General features: G+C 49.4%; 1 protein-coding gene across 1 annotated transcript in view; it reads left to right on the top strand.

Annotated features, from left to right (window-relative positions):
* The window catches only part of ADAM19 (ADAM metallopeptidase domain 19), an 80,435-nt gene that overhangs the window by 43,976 nt on the left and 19,891 nt on the right, over nucleotides 1-16,568 (top strand). Inside the window, exons 6-11 of the mRNA XM_066273130.1 lie at nucleotides 4,040-4,232; nucleotides 4,896-4,961; nucleotides 9,389-9,460; nucleotides 12,702-12,868; nucleotides 14,947-15,031; nucleotides 15,698-15,837. Coding sequence (XP_066129227.1) covers nucleotides 4,040-4,232; nucleotides 4,896-4,961; nucleotides 9,389-9,460; nucleotides 12,702-12,868; nucleotides 14,947-15,031; nucleotides 15,698-15,837 — 723 coding nt within the window. The remainder of the gene's footprint in view (nucleotides 1-4,039; nucleotides 4,233-4,895; nucleotides 4,962-9,388; nucleotides 9,461-12,701; nucleotides 12,869-14,946; nucleotides 15,032-15,697; nucleotides 15,838-16,568) is intronic.

Below are 16,568 nucleotides of genomic sequence, written 5' to 3'. Positions count from 1 at the left end.
GTTAAGTTGTGACTGATGTCAGCTCCGAAGTCAGACAATTCCTGTCTCAAGACCTGATAGTTAGCTTCAGTTCTCCAGCATCGATTTTTCTCACCTGTAAATGAGAACAACAGTGACACCATTGGGTGATGAGTGCAACTTTCTTGAGAGCAGAGACCTTTTTTCCCCATCATGCTGCATCCCTGGTGCCTAGGACAGTTCCTGGCACTTAGTACGTTCTTAATACATCGGTTGAATGGCGATCGAATAAAATGCTTTGGACCCTCCCTGATGTATATAACACATGTTATTATTTTAATGTTACTTTGTTAGTAAACATTGCCGATTACTTCCGCCAATTATCCCAGCAACCCCGAGAGAAGGGCAGCATTGTTGAGTGACGTACCACAAAGCAGTGGACAGCAGAGCCAGGGCATGAACCCAGCTGAGCCTCACTCCCAGGCCATGGCACGTGCCACCCTAGGAAGAGCACATCACCTGCCTGCCTTCTTTCCTCCTTCTGTGCTGCCTTTACAGTTTCCTGTACCTCCTCACGTGGATGCGAATTGGGGTTCAGGGGGAGGAAGGAAGGGTAACAGGGTGATTAGCTCTTAGGGCTGTTCTGAATGTACGGAGGTAGTGTGTGTCCCCTGGGCTTAGCTCTGAATGGACAGATCCACAGGAAGCGGTCTGGCTGAGTTCCCTGAAAGGTGTATGTGGACCATTCCTGCAGTCATTCAGGGGTTAAACCCGAATCGCCCGCTGCCTGCCTGGCCTGCTCTGCCAAGGGTTCTCTGTACAATTTCATTTGTATCGAGCTCTTAACAATGAGGAATAGGATGGAGAGTGGAATGGAAGGTAGCTTGTGAGGTCCCGGCCACCCAGCCTCCTGGGCCCCCCTCCCATGTCCCTGGTGGAGCTTTGCCAATGCTTACCTTTAGCAAATTAAATCAACTGAGGCTGCTAGGAGGATAAAGAACTGGTGAGCGTTTAGCAGGACTTAGGGGTCGTGGCGGAGGAGGTCCCCAGGAACTAGAGTTTCAGAAACCCCGAACTGTCAAAGCTGAGGTTCACCGTACAGTGCTGAGGCTTGTGCCAGTGTCTCCCCATTCCCAGGCAGTCTGGGAGGATTGCAGCTGTGACACGAGGCGAGTGAGCAGGGGCCACAGTCGAGGGACGAGGGTAGGGCCACGGAGTCTCTTGCTGGGAGGACTTGCAGTGTCCTTCTGAGCCCATGTTTCTCACCTTGTCATCTGCCCACACCTGAAGCAGAATTGCTGGAGGGCCCTGTGAAGGGGTGGGCTCCTGCTGCACAGCCTGGGCTCCAGGCCACAGTTCCTGGGTGTGTCTGTGCAAGGCATTACTATGGGACTTGTTGAGAGTGCTGGTCCCCAGGCCCATGAATCCGAGGCTCCTCCATCTGTATTTCTAATGCAGATGGATTAGAAATACAGATGGATATAGAGAATACTCTATAGAATATTCTAATATATAGCTCTGGGCGATCTGATCCTGGTGATCTCTGACCCATAGGTTTGGAACTCACTGATGGAGACAGATGGCATAGAGGGGAAAGGCATGGTGTCCAGAGTCTACCACACCTTAAATCTCTGGCCCCAGAGACTTGTGAGAGCTTGTTCTTGAATCTCTCTAGAGCTCAGTTTCCTCATCTATGCAGTGGGACCCATGATGTAGCCTTAGAGCATAGATGTAGGAATGCAATAAGAAAGATGGAGTAGGGTTGTTGGTACCCATCGTTTGTGGCCATCTGTAAACTGGGTGTTTCCTTCTAACCACTCCACAGGAGCTGTTGTGACAGAGGCTTGTGAGGTCATGGTTAAGGGTGTGGAGCCTGGAACCAGACTGCTTAGGTCCTTACTACCTGTGTGAATCTGGGTCAGTTATTTAACCTCACTGAGCCTTCGTTTTCTCATTTGTACAGTGGGGATAATATTTATAAGGCTCATGGAAGCTAATGTGAATAATAAAATATTCAGCACAGTGCCTTGTCCCATAGCAAAGGCTCAATCAACAATAACCACTGTATTATTAACATCCACCCTGCACTGAACTTTGGATTGATCTCTGTCCACTTGGCCCAGAGGCTTGTTCTGGTGATACCCAGTCGGCTCCGCCGGAACTCTTCCCAGTCCCTAAGTGGAACCTTCCGCTCACTGGGTGTTATCTCCATAGCCATAGACTGACGCACACAAAAGCATTAGCTGGTTTACGGTCCAGCCCTCTATTTGCAAAGTCTGTAGTTGTTGGGGGAAACCGGTGTGACAGGAAGGGCCCTGGTCAGCTGAGATGAGAAGATAGTTTGGGAGCAGGATGCCCGCAGCAGCTCGGCCTACTGCCCTTTCCTGTCCACATTCAGGAGCGGATGTGCCCCTTGCTCTTTGCCCCATTCCCACCCCCAGCTGTCCAGGGAGCACCTTGGGTGTCCCACCAATGGGCTGCCCTGGGATGGCTCCGGGATTGCTGCGTCAGCCTGGGCGAGGCAGCCGGGAAGTCTCCCCAGCACTGGCCCCAGAATGAGGTCAGCCAGGGATGGATTCCAGGCAGGGCCGCTGCTGATCAGCCCCCGACATTGTCTCTCCTGGGCGCATCACAGGCTCTTCCCAAAGGGCAAAACCTAGGTGGGGGCCCCTAAGAACAAGGGGCAGGGCTAGAGCCCAAGAAAGGTGAAGAGAGAGATCCTTTCGATTTGGAGTGCAAAGACTGATGTGGAGCGCATTTAACTTCCGAATTCTCTGGGTGGATGAGAGCCTGAGGTTTGGGAGCGTGTGAAATGCTTCTGGGGCCCCAGGGACTCATTGCTGGGCTTCTTCTTCCCCCAGAGCCCTGGCTACATTCCCTTGTATACATTTCATTGCATCAAGGATGGCAAACACCTGCCGAATGGCCTCTACTCACCCTTCCATTGATTATTTGTAATAGTGATCGATAAGTCCTGGCACTCTTTCTCACCGCGTCCAGATAAGCCTCACCGGTGCCACCCCGCAGGCGGCTGCGTCCAACCCATCAGTGCTGGGGGTGATGAAACCTTTCTGCTGTCTCTGTTATATAGCATAGCGATATATTTCCATTATCAGACTCCAAGCTCCAGGCGAGCAGGCACTTTTTCTTATTCACTACTCTATCTCCAGCAACCAGCACGATGCCCGCCTGGCCCAAAGCAGGAGCTTGGGAATTATTTGTGGAATGAATGAGTGTCTGTCCTCCAATGGGTTGCAAATTACTCAAGGACCAGGATTGTGTCTCGCTGACATCTAGTACAGAGTGAGGGCTCAGTGAGTGAAAAAATAGAAAACAAACATGTCTTTATTCAGCATTCAATGCTCGTATCTATAACCAAGAGGAAGAGTTCTCACACAGGCTTGGTTGTGGATGTCACTTTTCCAGAGAGCTGCCTTGCTGGCCCAGGGAAGTGGGGGCTAGCAGGAATGCCATCGGTGATGCCTTTGGTTTCCAAGGACAAAGATACCTGTCATCCCATTTAGTCATCCCGAGAGTCATGAGCTAGTAGATTATCATTTGCATTTACACGTGGGGAGACGGAAGGTCAGAGTGATTTAGGAGGTTTGTTGAAGAGCATTTGACTATTTCACGTTGAAGCTAAGACCAGGACTTGGGTCTCTTCGTCCCCAGACCAGAGTTCTTCCTTTGGTCACCATCCCATTTTTTTCTGAGTCTATAAAAGTTTTGACCTACGATTTGTCATATGCCCATGTTTGGGTTTGGGAGGCTTTTTGGAATTTTGTCCCTACCATCATTTGTAGGTATTAACTGTCTCCCAGGTCAAGCCTGTTTAGAACCTTTAGAGCTTCTCTGCGCTCATTTTGTGACCTAAAATTGTGTGCCACATGTCACGGCCGTTGTGCGCTTCTCTGAAGAGGAAGTCTGAGTTTGCGTGAGCTTCTCACCAAAGGGTGCGTGATCCCACAGTAAGATTAAGAACTGATGATCACAACCAACTGTAGTGTTTTGCAGATGGGGAAACTGAGGTCCGAGCAAGGCCATCATCTCTGACCAGAGATTCTATTTCTCTCATTGATAGAGGACTGATCGTGGTGAGCAGCAACCTCAGCTACATCATCGAGCCCCTTCCCGATGGTGGGGACCACCACCGTATTTACAGATCTGAACATCTCAAGCTGCCTCCCGGGAACTGTGGGTTCGAGCACTCCGGAACCACCACCAGGGACTGGGGGCTTCAGTTTACAAATCAAATCAAGAAACGACCTCGCAGGGTGAGTTTTCAGTGCAGGGGTCAACCTTGGGGTAGGCTTGTCCCCGCTGAGGACCCTTACTTTGGATCCAGGAGTAATTCTGAATGAAAGGGAGACGGCCAAGAAGGAGGAAATAGCTGTTTCTTTTATTCTAAGTCATTGCTGAGTGTGGGATGTCCTTGTATTTGATAAAATAATGCTTTGGGGAACAATATTTAAAATACTTGGAGACGCTAATTTCAGAAACTTCAAAATGTGAGAAAAAACAAAACAAAACAAAACATATGCTTTCCTTTTTGGGATAGCCCCTTAACCATATGTATGGCCTGCTTGTGTTTATTTTACCGACAACAGAGGTATGTGGTTTAGATGTTTTTGGGGAACTTGATTGTCAGCATGTTCCCTCACAGTATGCCTCTGTTCTTCCTGTTCTAAGCTGCCCACCCAGCTCATTTTGTCCTGAGTGTAAAGAAGGGACCCCATGTCCCAGGGCAACCTCCGTGACAACCGAGATGGCGGGTGGAGGGTGGAGGAGGGAGGTGGCGACCACACCCGAAACTGGCTCCTAGTGCCCAAGCATAAAATTAAACTGACACCACTTCTCAGCAGTTTGTTGGGTTTTTTTTGAGATGAGGCCAAGCCTGCCATTTCCACAGCCCTGATCCGCTTGTATCTCTTTCTTAGATGAAAAGGGAAGATTTGAACTCCATGAAATATGTGGAGGTTTACCTCGTGGCTGACTACGCAGAGGTAAGGGGAAGGCGATGGGTTTTAGCAGAAAAGGTGCCCCCTTCACAGCTTCCATTCCACGCGTCCACCTGCTTCAGAGAGAGGCTGAAGCAGACATTTTTCTCCCGTTTGACATATGATTTGACCTTAAATCTGACGTAAGGCTCTTTTTTGCTATTTTAAACATAGTTGGGGAAAAAACAAGGAAATGTCTCTTCTAACCTGATACATTAATCAGATTAAAAAAATCAGTACATTTCACATTATTTGGATTAATATTTCTTATCGGTATCACTTCCTATCCCGCCATTACTCTGACGTCATCAGGATTAATATTTCTTAGACTCCATCTGAAGACCTTTAGGTTTTTGGGTGCTTATTCTTGGGGAGTCCCTGAATTCTCTTTAAATATTTAAAAGAACTTATTATTTTTTTTTTTTTCATTTTTCTGAAGCTGGAAACGGGGAGAGACAGTCAGACAGATTCCCGCATGCGCCCGACCGGGATCCACCCGGCACGCCCACCAGGGGCGACGCTCTGCCCACCAGGGGGCGATGCTCTGCCCATCCTGGGCGTCGCCATGTTGTGACCAGAGCCACTCTAGCGCCTGAGGCAGAGGCCACAGAGCCATCCCCAGTGCCCGGGCCATCTCTGCTCCAATGGAGCCTTGGCTGCGGGAGGGGAAGAGAGAGACAGAGAGGAAAGCGCGGCGGAGGGGTGGAGAAGCAAATGGGCGCTTCTCCTGTGTGCCCTGGCCGGGAATCGAACCCGGGTCCTCCGCATGCTAGGCCGACGCTCTACCGCTGAGCCAACCGGCCAGGGCCAGAACTTATTTTTTTTAAACACGGATAATACATGTATTCTGAATCATGTGATACAGTACAATTTTCTTGCCCACGTCTGGGTCCACTTTTATAATTAGGTTGGTGCTAAATGAAAACCTGAAGCTGTGGTTCCCAAAGTGTGGTCCCTGGACCAGTAGTAACGGTAGCTCCCGGGAACTTGTGAGAATGCAGATTCTTGGGCCGTACCCAGGAACTACTGAACCCTAAACTACGGGGCTGGGGTCCAGCGATCCCTGTCTTAGCCAGCCCTCTGGGTCATTCTGAGACGCAGGCCAGTTTGGGAACTACTGACCTAGAAGATGAGCTGTTTGGCCTTTAATCTCACATTCCTCAAATCAGGGTCTTGCAGGCCTTGAAGTCTAAAGTTTGATGAACGTTCATCTCTCTCTTTCATTTCATTTATTCATCAACGATTTCTTGATCCTATTCTGTGCCAAGCACAGTACTTGGCCCCTGGTACCATGGAGTTTACTGTGTGTACTGGTTCCCAGGGTGATAGATACCTGCTAAGATGTTCCGTTACAGAGGATTAGTGTGCAGATAACGAGGGATCCGACTTGGTGCTTTTGCACAATGGGAAGGCTTCTCCAAGGCAGTGATGTTGAAGTTGACACCTAAAGAATGGGCCCAGGCCCCAGAGCCCACATTTGCCTAAATTAGCCATCTTTAACCCCCCATTCTCACTTTATATAGCAGCTCGACCACACCAGTAAGCACCTGTTCCACCACACCACTAAGCACGTGTTCCGGGCGGGAGTCATGCGGAGCCCCGCCCTCTCTCTGCTCTAACACTGCACACTCGCCTGCGCTCCCCTTAGGACAGAACTCATCCAAGCTCCAGTCTGTCTCGTATCCCCTCCACATGGTTTAGTTACCAACTCCTTCTAAGGTCCCTCCATCTAGTCCACAGTCCCAAAGCGCAGACTCGGGGAGGCAGGGCCGGATGGTGGCACTGACACGACTACGCTTCAGGCCGGAAGGTCTGCCGTCCTGTGCTGGTGGCAGGAGGAGGTGGCCCTGGAGCTGTTTTAAAGGGCAGGGAGTTGTTAACTGGCTGGAACGGTGGAGGCGAAGGGCATTCCAGGCCCGGGGAATATTGTGTTCTACTTTGAGAAGAGTTTTGCTTTCTAACAGATGTCGGTGTTGGTTGTTAGTGGCCTTTCCCCCCACCTTGTGCTTTCCTTTCCAAAGACTGGTGTGTGTGTGTGTGTGGGGGGAGGTGGAGGAGCAGCGTAGGAGCAAAATCCAAAGCTGATTTAAAAGCCCAGGCCAAGGGAGGATAGGAGGAGGTAACCGCTGGGGTCCCTGGTGGGAGGGCTGCCGGGGAAAGCCTCTGGCCCCCCACCCCCACCCCTTCAAGCGGCCTCTGGCCCTCCGCAGGCAGAAGTGTATTCCTGACAATTTATCGGAAGGGATGGGAAGACAGGGAGGGGGAGGACTGCGTTCTCTGTGATTTGGTGCCGGGACAGGCCAGGTTCCTCCCCTGGGCTCTGTGCAGGGAGCAGGAACAGGGAACCATTGCTGCCCAGAGAGAGCGTTGTCAGCAGTGAGAGTGACAAGCAGCCACCTACTCCCCGGGCCTCTGTGGGAGCACCTGGGTGGGTCTCAGCTTGTTTCCGCAGATGAAACGGGAAATCCAGGAAGGGGGGAGGTGGAAGATGGGGCGTTGCAAGAGGGGACAGGGCAGCTGTAAAAACAGGAATACAGAGAGCTTGCATCATACGGACAGAATGTGAGATAACTGGGGAAGGCCAGGTGACACATACCCCCTGTTTCTATTTCCTCTGTCACTTAGAAAGTATAAGGTTGAGACAGTCCTTTCTTTAGGTCAGGGGTCTGCAAGCTCTAGCCCATGGTCAAGTCCAGCCCAGCCTGTTTCTGTAAACAGGGTTTTATTGGAACACTTCCATGCCCACTGCTATTTGTACTGCCCATGGCTGCTTTTGAGCTATAATGGCAGAGATGAGTAGTAGTGATGGATGGCTTCAAAGCCCCAACTATTTACAGTCTGCCCATTTAAGACAATGTTTGCTGACCCCTGCTTGACACTCTTCTGGACAACAGGACACGTTCCTTAAGCTGTGGTGGTATTATCAGGCATTTGCTTGGAGGTTGGAGTAATATATTTGAAAGGCAGTGAAGTGTGACTCTAATTTTATAATAAATATTCACTAAATACTACAGCACTCTGCGCAATGAGACTCATTTAGAAATGGGATGACCCTATAATGAGAAACTTCAGGATTAACACCTGGTAAAGGTCCAGGTCACAATGCCTGACATTGCATTTAACTCTTAGAAAGCAGTGATGAAAGTGAAATGATTGACAGTTCTGAGGAGTGACAGTTCCAGGGAAGCTCTGAAAAGTCCAAATGCAGTAGAATGGGAAAGGGTGGTTTTCTCCCTGTACCGGGGTGGGGACACATCCCATCACAATCAGTATCCCAGGGAGTTTGATTTGGCTGTTCCTTTTGTTTCTTGTTTGGATATTCTTGCTGGATGGGGTGGAGGAAGGGCATCAGGTTTGGAATTAAAGTAACATATATAGTGTATATCCAAGGTAAATCAGATACGCACCCAGGTTTTATGTACCTGACAGGGCATATGCCCATCCCTTGCAAATTTAGATCAGTTGTAGCAAATTTTATCTTTACACTGTGAAACGTCCCTTCATCATTGCAGCTGAAAGAGATCTATCCTTTTGAGGCAGGAGGGATGAATGTGAGGATTCATACTGAAATGACCTCTTCCTGGTACCCATGGTAGACATTTCTAATCGAGCCCAGCACTCCTTCTTGGGAAGCCCCAGGCAGTCTCAGAATTCTCACTGTAGAAGGCACGGCCAGTCGATCTGAGTGTCCTGCCCAACACAGCCAGGAACTTAGAGCCTCAATACCAGCACCCATTTTGTATCCCTCATGTGGCCTTCTAGTGCAGTTACTCTGTCCATGTTTTCTCAGCCTATTTCAGTCATGTACTCCTTAAATACAGACTCCGCCATTGTTGTTGTTTCTGGCCCTCTCTCTGTTTTGATGGAAGCTCCTCCAGGCTAGTGCCAGGACCTCACACCTCATGCCAAGCACAATACCTTGCACAGAAGCAGGCGTTCAGCAACAATTTGACCACTGTTGATTGACCCCATGTAGGGAAGCCTGTGGAAATTTCTTTGATGGTGGTGGCTTTATGTTGGGGTGATGACCAAGGCAGGGATTGGATCAGTCCCTCTTCTAAGGTCCCGTGGCACTTTGTGGGAAGCCTTCTAATTTGGAGGACAGGAGAACAAGGTTGACTTCAAGGGCTGGAGAAAGGGAATTCTATTTGCTACACAACTGCTGTATATCTCCTCTGTGCTCTGCACCGAGTCAGTAGTTGGGGCTACTGAGATGGACATGATCCTGGCTCCACTAGCCCCAAGTGGGCACTGTGCGTGTGTGTGTGTGTGTGTGTGTGTGTGTGTGTGTGTGGTGGGGAGACAGCTGTGTAGAAATGACAGCTTATAGAAGCCGGGGAAAAGTGAAAACTCATTCAAAGACAAGTAATGGGCACGGGAGGGGTCCTGAGAGAGGTCCTGAGTATTTACCTAGTTCTGCTTGTCCCATTTAGTTTCATAAGAATGGAAGAGACCAGACTGCCACCAAACACAAGCTCATGGAGATCGCCAATTACGTTGATAAGGTGAGACCAGGTGTGTACCTTGTGGGAAAGGTGCCACATTTCAGAGGTCAGGAGAATGAGCAATACCTGAGCTGCCTCCAGAGGGACTGGCCGGTCCAGCCAGTTTCCGGGAGGGAATAGCAATGTCACAGAGGCTCAGCGAGATGATCTTGATCGAGAGCTCAACTATGTGATCATGGCCAAGTGACTCATCTTCTTTGGCTTGAGGTTTTGTTTTGTTTTGTTTTGAATTTACAAAATAGAGAGGTTGAGCTAAATCAATGGCTTTGAATTATTTTTATTTTTTCTGGTGGGATCTTTTTATAAATTTAAATCTTCTGCCAGTATCTAAGTACTGTACGCCCCGACAGTGCTTACTTTTTTTCTTTTTGTAATGCTTGGCTTGAGCTTTGGTCGCCCAGACCTTCATTACAAGGAGGCATCCACTTCACAGTGGGCTATCTCAATAACTAGGGAGAGAGCTGGGCTACCTCCCTCCACTGAGGCTCCTTTGTTTTAGAGATCTTGGTTGATTTCAGTGACCACTGGGACTACTTGTCTTTTTCTTTTTTTTCTTTTCCTATGCTTTAAATCCCCACTCTGTGTTTTAAATTTAGCAATAAAGAACAAGCCCTCAAAAACCTGAGTCCTCACCCTTACCCACATTTTAAAAGAAAAGCGGAACCCAGGCTCGCTCTCTCTCCCCCCACCCTTACCTTCTCCCCCCCCCCCCCCCCCCCCCGCCACGACCTGGTTGCTGAGTGGCCCCAGGTATGCTGTGTAATTTCCAGGTCTTGTAAGTAACAAATCTGTATCTTTTCGGTTTCCTGGTGGTTATTGCTGAAGGGAGTGTCGCAATTATGATAAAGAGCCCCAGCACTGGTCTGGTTATATAACACTGGCTATTACGAGGCTGAGACCAGTACATAGCAGTCTGATGTAAGAGTCGGGTGAAGCACACGGCTCTGAGATGACGCGGGGTGAGGACTCCGAGCACTGTCCTCTCACTCCTCCCCTTCGTCCCTGCAGCGGCTCCCGGGGAACTGACAGGACACAGGAGCTCAGCTTAAGAATGCCTGCACGTTCTCTGAGGTTCCTCCCGGCTCCCAAGCCCAGGAATTCTCTGACTTAGGTGAGGATTGACGTAGGTTAGCAAGGGAGAGACGGACAGACTCTTAAAAGTTGAGGCGTGGGTTGTTTTGGGACCAGTCTGTACAGTCTCCATCTGTAAAACCGGTTCTAAAATTATTTCCTGTCCCAAAGACCGTGCAGATGTGTAACTTTCCTAGGGCAGGCCTTTGAAACATGCTCTTAGGAAATGCCCCAATTCTTGGATTTTACTAGAACAGGCTGGCCCAGGACATGGAAATACTTTGTGTTTTTTTTTAATATATATATTTTATTTGGTTTGGTACAAAATGCAGTAAAATGGGTAACTTAGCCTCTTGATAGGCTGGTAGTAGTTTGAAAATGTAGATTTTAATATGTTTGGGGTCACAGGTCTCTTTGAGACTCTAAGAACATTTATTGTACAATTACAGGGCACTCACAGAACTTGTGAAGCTTTAACTCTGGGCCTGCTAGGGATTCATGGATCCCAGGGCAAAGGGAGAAAGCATTTTTCCCTGAACAGTAGAGTATAAAGAATTTAACTATTTTTTAGGGGTTTACAAGCAAATGTGGTAGCATTCTGAAATCCTCAGGTGGACCAGTCTTTGCCGTCTGTTTTCGTCCTGGTCAGCGGTCAGTGACTGGTGAAAGTCAGGTGCTGGTATTTCCTGGAAGGAAGGACTCCAGGGACACAGCCCAGTTCTCTCTCTAGCCCTCACCTCACTCAACAAGAACGGCTAAATGATCCTGCAATCCAAACAGTCAACATCTGGGAAAACAAGAGCTTGTTTCCCTGGGGGGGGATGCAGGAGGCGGACCCTGTTATCACCCATGTGACATCTATTGTTCTGGAGGCCCACAGGTGGGAGACTTGGCTGGGCCACCCCTTTGTGAGCTCTCCAGCTGGTCTGGGAGATAGAACCCAGGGTCCCAAAGGTGAGTGGAAGGAGAAGAGAGCCGTGAGCACACCCAGTCCGTCCTTGAAGGCCCCCAGCCTGGCTCGCTGGTCTGTTCTGTGAAGCCGGGTCAGGTCTCTCCTCACAGCTGATGCTCGTCATCCCGGGCTGGAAGGCTGACCTACTCTCTGAGGCTCGCTGACCCAGCCACTTGAACTGAACTATTGTTGAACCAAACCTGGAATGAACTGTGCTAATTTGCTGACTCATGAACGCAATCCAAGACGTTTTTTCTTAACCATGAAAAAGCCAAGTTTAAGTCCGTAAAAAGCTCCCTACTGCATGCCGCAAGTCCAAATTGGAATCCAAACCTTTCATTTTCTGTAATGACTGACCTGGCACGAAACGGGAAAGTAAAAATTTCCATTGCGATCAGCTGATGTTCTGCTGAATCTGGAGCCCCCTCACGCCGCCGTTTTTGGGGGGCACGCGGATTGTGTGGATATAAAGACACCCACACTTAAGCAGCATAGCTCATGCATGGGCTCTGAGGTCTGACCATTTGGGCTTTAATCCTGACTCCACCATCTTCCTGCTGAGACTTTGAGCAAGGCACTAACTAAACTTCAGTTCTTAGTACATAGAAAGTGGTCCAGTTGTCCTTTTTAGCTGGGGCAGTAGCTGCCTAAAGCCATCCAACTTTGGATTAGATGGTATCTCTTTGTTCATATGACCTAGATTTATGTGCAACATTTTTTTTTAAGTCACTGCCTTAGTAGTCTTTAGGGTATATCAGTCAAAGAATTCCTTATACCCACGCCTTCCAATAGTCAGCTTTGAAGAAAGCTCTCGTCCTTCTTATCTGTATATGACATGAAAGAGACTGTGTCATAAAAGATATAGTTGTAGCCTTAAGGATCCCGAGAGTCAAGAGTTTGAGTTGGATAGAACCCTGAAGATGACCTGGCACCTTAGAAGTCTTGGTTACAGCCTGTTTATGATATCCATGATGAAAGTTACACACCTCCAGTGGTGGGGAAGGAAACTTTTGAGAGTAAGCATATCTACCTACATGTAGAATCGTTTATTTCCCATTTACTTCCAAAACGGGTGGGGACATCTCATAATAAAATACCCATGTATAACTGGGTATGTCCACACGATGGAACACTGTTTAGCCACCGGAGATGTAGACGCTCCTTCCCAGCACTGACGGATGAAGGTGATGCCATGTCTTTTCTGTTTTTACCGATCAGTTTTACCGATCCTTGAACATCCGCATTGCTCTCGTGGGCTTGGAAGTGTGGACTCACGGGGACCTGTGTGAAGTTTCGGAGAACCCGTACTCGACCCTCTGGTCCTTTCTTCGCTGGAGGCGCAAGCTGCTCGTTCAGAAGAAGCACGACAACGCACAGTTAATCACGTAAATAGCCTCTTGGCATCTGTGTTGCGTTGGCCGTGGCTGCCAAGCCCCTGCCCACAGGGCGTGTGCTTTTGGCCCCTTCCTCTCCCGGTGCCGAGTGTTGTTTGCATTAGGCCACCCTGACTCTCTGGTCCAGGTAATCAGGTGTTGCTCGACGTGTGCTCTGTGCCCTGGAAGGCACACACTGGAAAAAGTTAAGGCGCCTAAGAGGTATAACAATCCCAAGAAGTATTCACAATCTAGATGAGAAAAGTAGACCTGCACGTGTTCAGCTGAGCATCTGGAACCATTTGGGCGTGTGTTTGGGCAGTGACTGGCTGTTGGTCATGGGCAGCTTTGAAGCAGACTTTCCTCGGGGCTCGTCTGTACCTCCAGGCTTTGTTCTAGCCCAGAGCTGAGCTCTCCCAGCAGGCACAGGTGGGGTTCCCGGGTTGTCCTTCACTTCCTCCCTAGGGGCTCAGGGGCTGACCGCCCAAGATAGGCAGAATGGCAGACAGTGTGGGAACTGTGTGTCTGGTGGGAGAGAGACATTGGGAAATGGGGTGAGGACTGTGCTGGAGTTTCTTCCATCCCAGAGAGAAAAACAGAAGGCACTGACGGGGGTCATGGTGACATGTGACAGTTCCCTGGGGCAGGGGGTGGTGACTATCTGGTATCCAAAGGTATTCTGAGGCAGTTACAACGGAAGATATGTACGTAATAAAACTATTTTTCTTCTGTTGCCTAAATATCCTTCTGAATCAACAATCACTTAAATTTTTTTTTTATTCTCTAATAAACACATGGCACATCCCATTAATCTTAAAACATACTGCTCCACTGTCCTTCCTAAGTGGTGTGTCTTTTCAGTTTTGGTTTCCTTTTTTAAGCCACAGATCATTTAGAAGTTATTATGTTATGTAGAAGTTTTTTAATAAAAAGCTTATTGAATTTTTTTTTTTTAAATAAAAAGTCCCAGGAAATAGCTGTACCAAACGCTTGGGCAGTGAGTACAGTCACCTGGGAAGAGTCTTTGGTCACCAAGACATTTGCCTGATCTTTGGAAGCCTGGAGTCCTGCTCTGGGCAAGACCTGGAATCCAGGTTTTCCCGCTGGACTTCTTCAGAGCCATTGTCTAAGTTTATAAAACAACCATGTATTTTGCATATTCCTTTTTATATTGTTTCTCTGAAGAAGAGTCTGCCTTGACTTCATCAAACATTTATTAAGCATCCATTGTGTTTCAGAGTCTATGCTAAGTTCTAATGATCCCAAAATAAATGAGAGTCTCAGCTCTCAAAGATAATGGGACCCAGAATAAGAAGACAATCACGTAGATATAAAAGCACCACACAATGACTTTCCGCATAGATCCTTTAAATAAGTTGCATGTTGGTGGCATGTATGAAAGCGCGGGGTTTTAGTTATTCCTTGGCCCCAGCCCTGGATGTATGCAGCTGAGGGAGGGATGAATTGAACTGGGGGAATGGAGCTTGGCTGTTGGCAGATTAGGATCACAACCGCAAAACACAGGCAGATCATTCTTGCACCCAGCTGCACTTGGTGAGGCTTCTGATGGGACACATCTGTTTCCTTGGCCCCAGCATGATGTAGGAATGAAGCATCATCGCCCCACAGCTGCGGCCAAATTCCCCATCCGCATACCCCAGAGCCAGGGATGTGGCATGGGACCCTGGCAGCTGGCGGAAGTGGGCATGATTCACGTCGGCATCAGAACCTGTACTGCTCCCCCGCACCCCTCCCTCCGACCGTTTCCCGTGCAGCAGGAATGGGACGCGGCTTTGCAAGCCCTGCCCGTTTCCTTCCAGGGCATGGGGCTCTGGGCACGCCGTGGGAAGAAGTGACCTTTCACTCTTTCTGTTTTTTCTAGAGCAGTGAGAGAGTAGGTGGGAGGAAGGGAGAGGTGTGGCAGCCTGGAATCCGCCCAGTTGGCCTGTAACCCCAGGGCCTCTCCCTTTGGGAACCCTCTGGGAGAGTCAGAGGGTCCAAGGGACACCATGATGGCCCCCTGCTCCTGGGCACTTTGAAATGGGCCTCTGAGTCCCCTCCCTGTCACCCTCTCTCCTTCCCTTTTGCAGGGGCAGGGCTTTCCAGGGCATCACCATCGGCCTGGCTCCCCTCATGGCCATGTGCTCCGTGTACCAGTCTGGAGGCGTCAACATGGTGAGTCTCAGCCGACAGGAGGACGTGGCAGGGAGACAGAACACTGCCTCGCAAGACAGGAGCTCACCTAGTGAAAAATAACTTCACCTTTATTACTGCAGCAAAAAGAAAAGCTTTGACATCACAACAGGCAGTTGTTTGAAGTGAAGTCACTAAGTAATAAGAAATGGAGGTGCCCAGGGGTGAATGTTCACCGACTGTAGTTTATCCCAGTTTTCAAGCGCAGGGACACCAGGAAGCAATCGCATTAATACATCACCAGGTCTTTTATATGTTCCAAACCAGCGGCTGGGGAATAGTGAGATAATGGAGATGAGAAAAGGTGTTTTTTGTTTTTTTTTTTAATTCTAGGTTTTCTGTTATGTATATCATTATGAAACAAAAACCTGTCTCATAGTTATGGCTAGGAAATCACTGCGTTCTATAGAGTGTTCTCTCTGACTGTGGGACTGTTTATTAAATGACTCTTCACATCTGGCCTGTGAAGTAGACGGCAAGGAGCCTGCTCTCCTCTGCTCGCCCAGTCTCTATCCACGCTGTGTTATTGACAGCCGCAGCCTGTAGTTAGCACGGGCCTTTATCAAGCTGTGTGGCGTGGCCAAAGAAAAGGCGGGGTCGGGGCTTGGGGACAGCTGTCCTCTTGACCACAGCTCTCTCCCTGCGCAGGACCACTCTGAGAACTCCATCGGCGTGGCTGCCACCATGGCCCATGAGATGGGCCACAACTTCGGCATGAGCCATGATTCTGCGAATTGCTGCCAGGCCAGCGCGGCCGACGGTGGGTGCATCATGGCGGCCGCCACCGGGTGAGTCGAGCAGGACGGGGAGGACGGGTGGAGGGCGGAGCGTGCCAGGCCAGTGCAATCCGGTGCTCCTCCCGGCTGGCCGCGGGGAGCTTCTGTTAGACCTTAGAGAGAAATGAGCTCTTGACAATAACAGAATGGGAAGAGGAGAAAGAGAGCAAATGCAGGCAGGGAGCAGTAGGTTCCCAGCAGGGGGTTTGGTGCCGGAGGAACCCGAGATAGACTTAATTTCTGTCTCAGGTCTTCAGCTGCAAAGTCAACCCGACTACATGTGCCTTTTTCTGTCGTGAACTCTTGATGAGGACCCAGTTTGGTAACAGTCACGATTCTTAGTCCCTCCAGTCCGAGGGGGTTTGATGAGTGTGTTACTCCCCAGGGTCGATCGAGAGCGCTGATGTAGCCCCCAGAACAAGGACAGGAAGGAGGAGCATCAGCACTCCCCACAGTGACCCCTCAGAATCCACAGGCTGCGTCCGCCACGAGGAACAGGACGAGGCGGCTGCGTCTCCCTGTAGCTGGGAGGGGTTTTCAACCCAGAGCCCTTCAAAGAGAACTCTGGAGTTTATTCAGAGGATTCATGTTTAGTGTCTGGACTCACTCCGCAGAGAGCACTGGGTTCTCCCAGGAAGTGAGTCACTTGTTGGAAGGCATCATGCTGGGAGCTTGGGTTCCTCTCATCCCAAACCGTTACGACCTGTTTATGCCTCTTAAAGAGATGGTGTTTCAATGTTTCT

Source organism: Saccopteryx bilineata, chromosome 4, assembly GCF_036850765.1.
Source record: "Saccopteryx bilineata isolate mSacBil1 chromosome 4, mSacBil1_pri_phased_curated, whole genome shotgun sequence".
Classification (NCBI taxonomy): Eukaryota; Metazoa; Chordata; class Mammalia; order Chiroptera; family Emballonuridae; genus Saccopteryx; species Saccopteryx bilineata.
The sequence above is the reverse complement of the archived record's forward strand: the minus strand, read 5'-3'. Positions and strand labels throughout refer to the sequence as shown.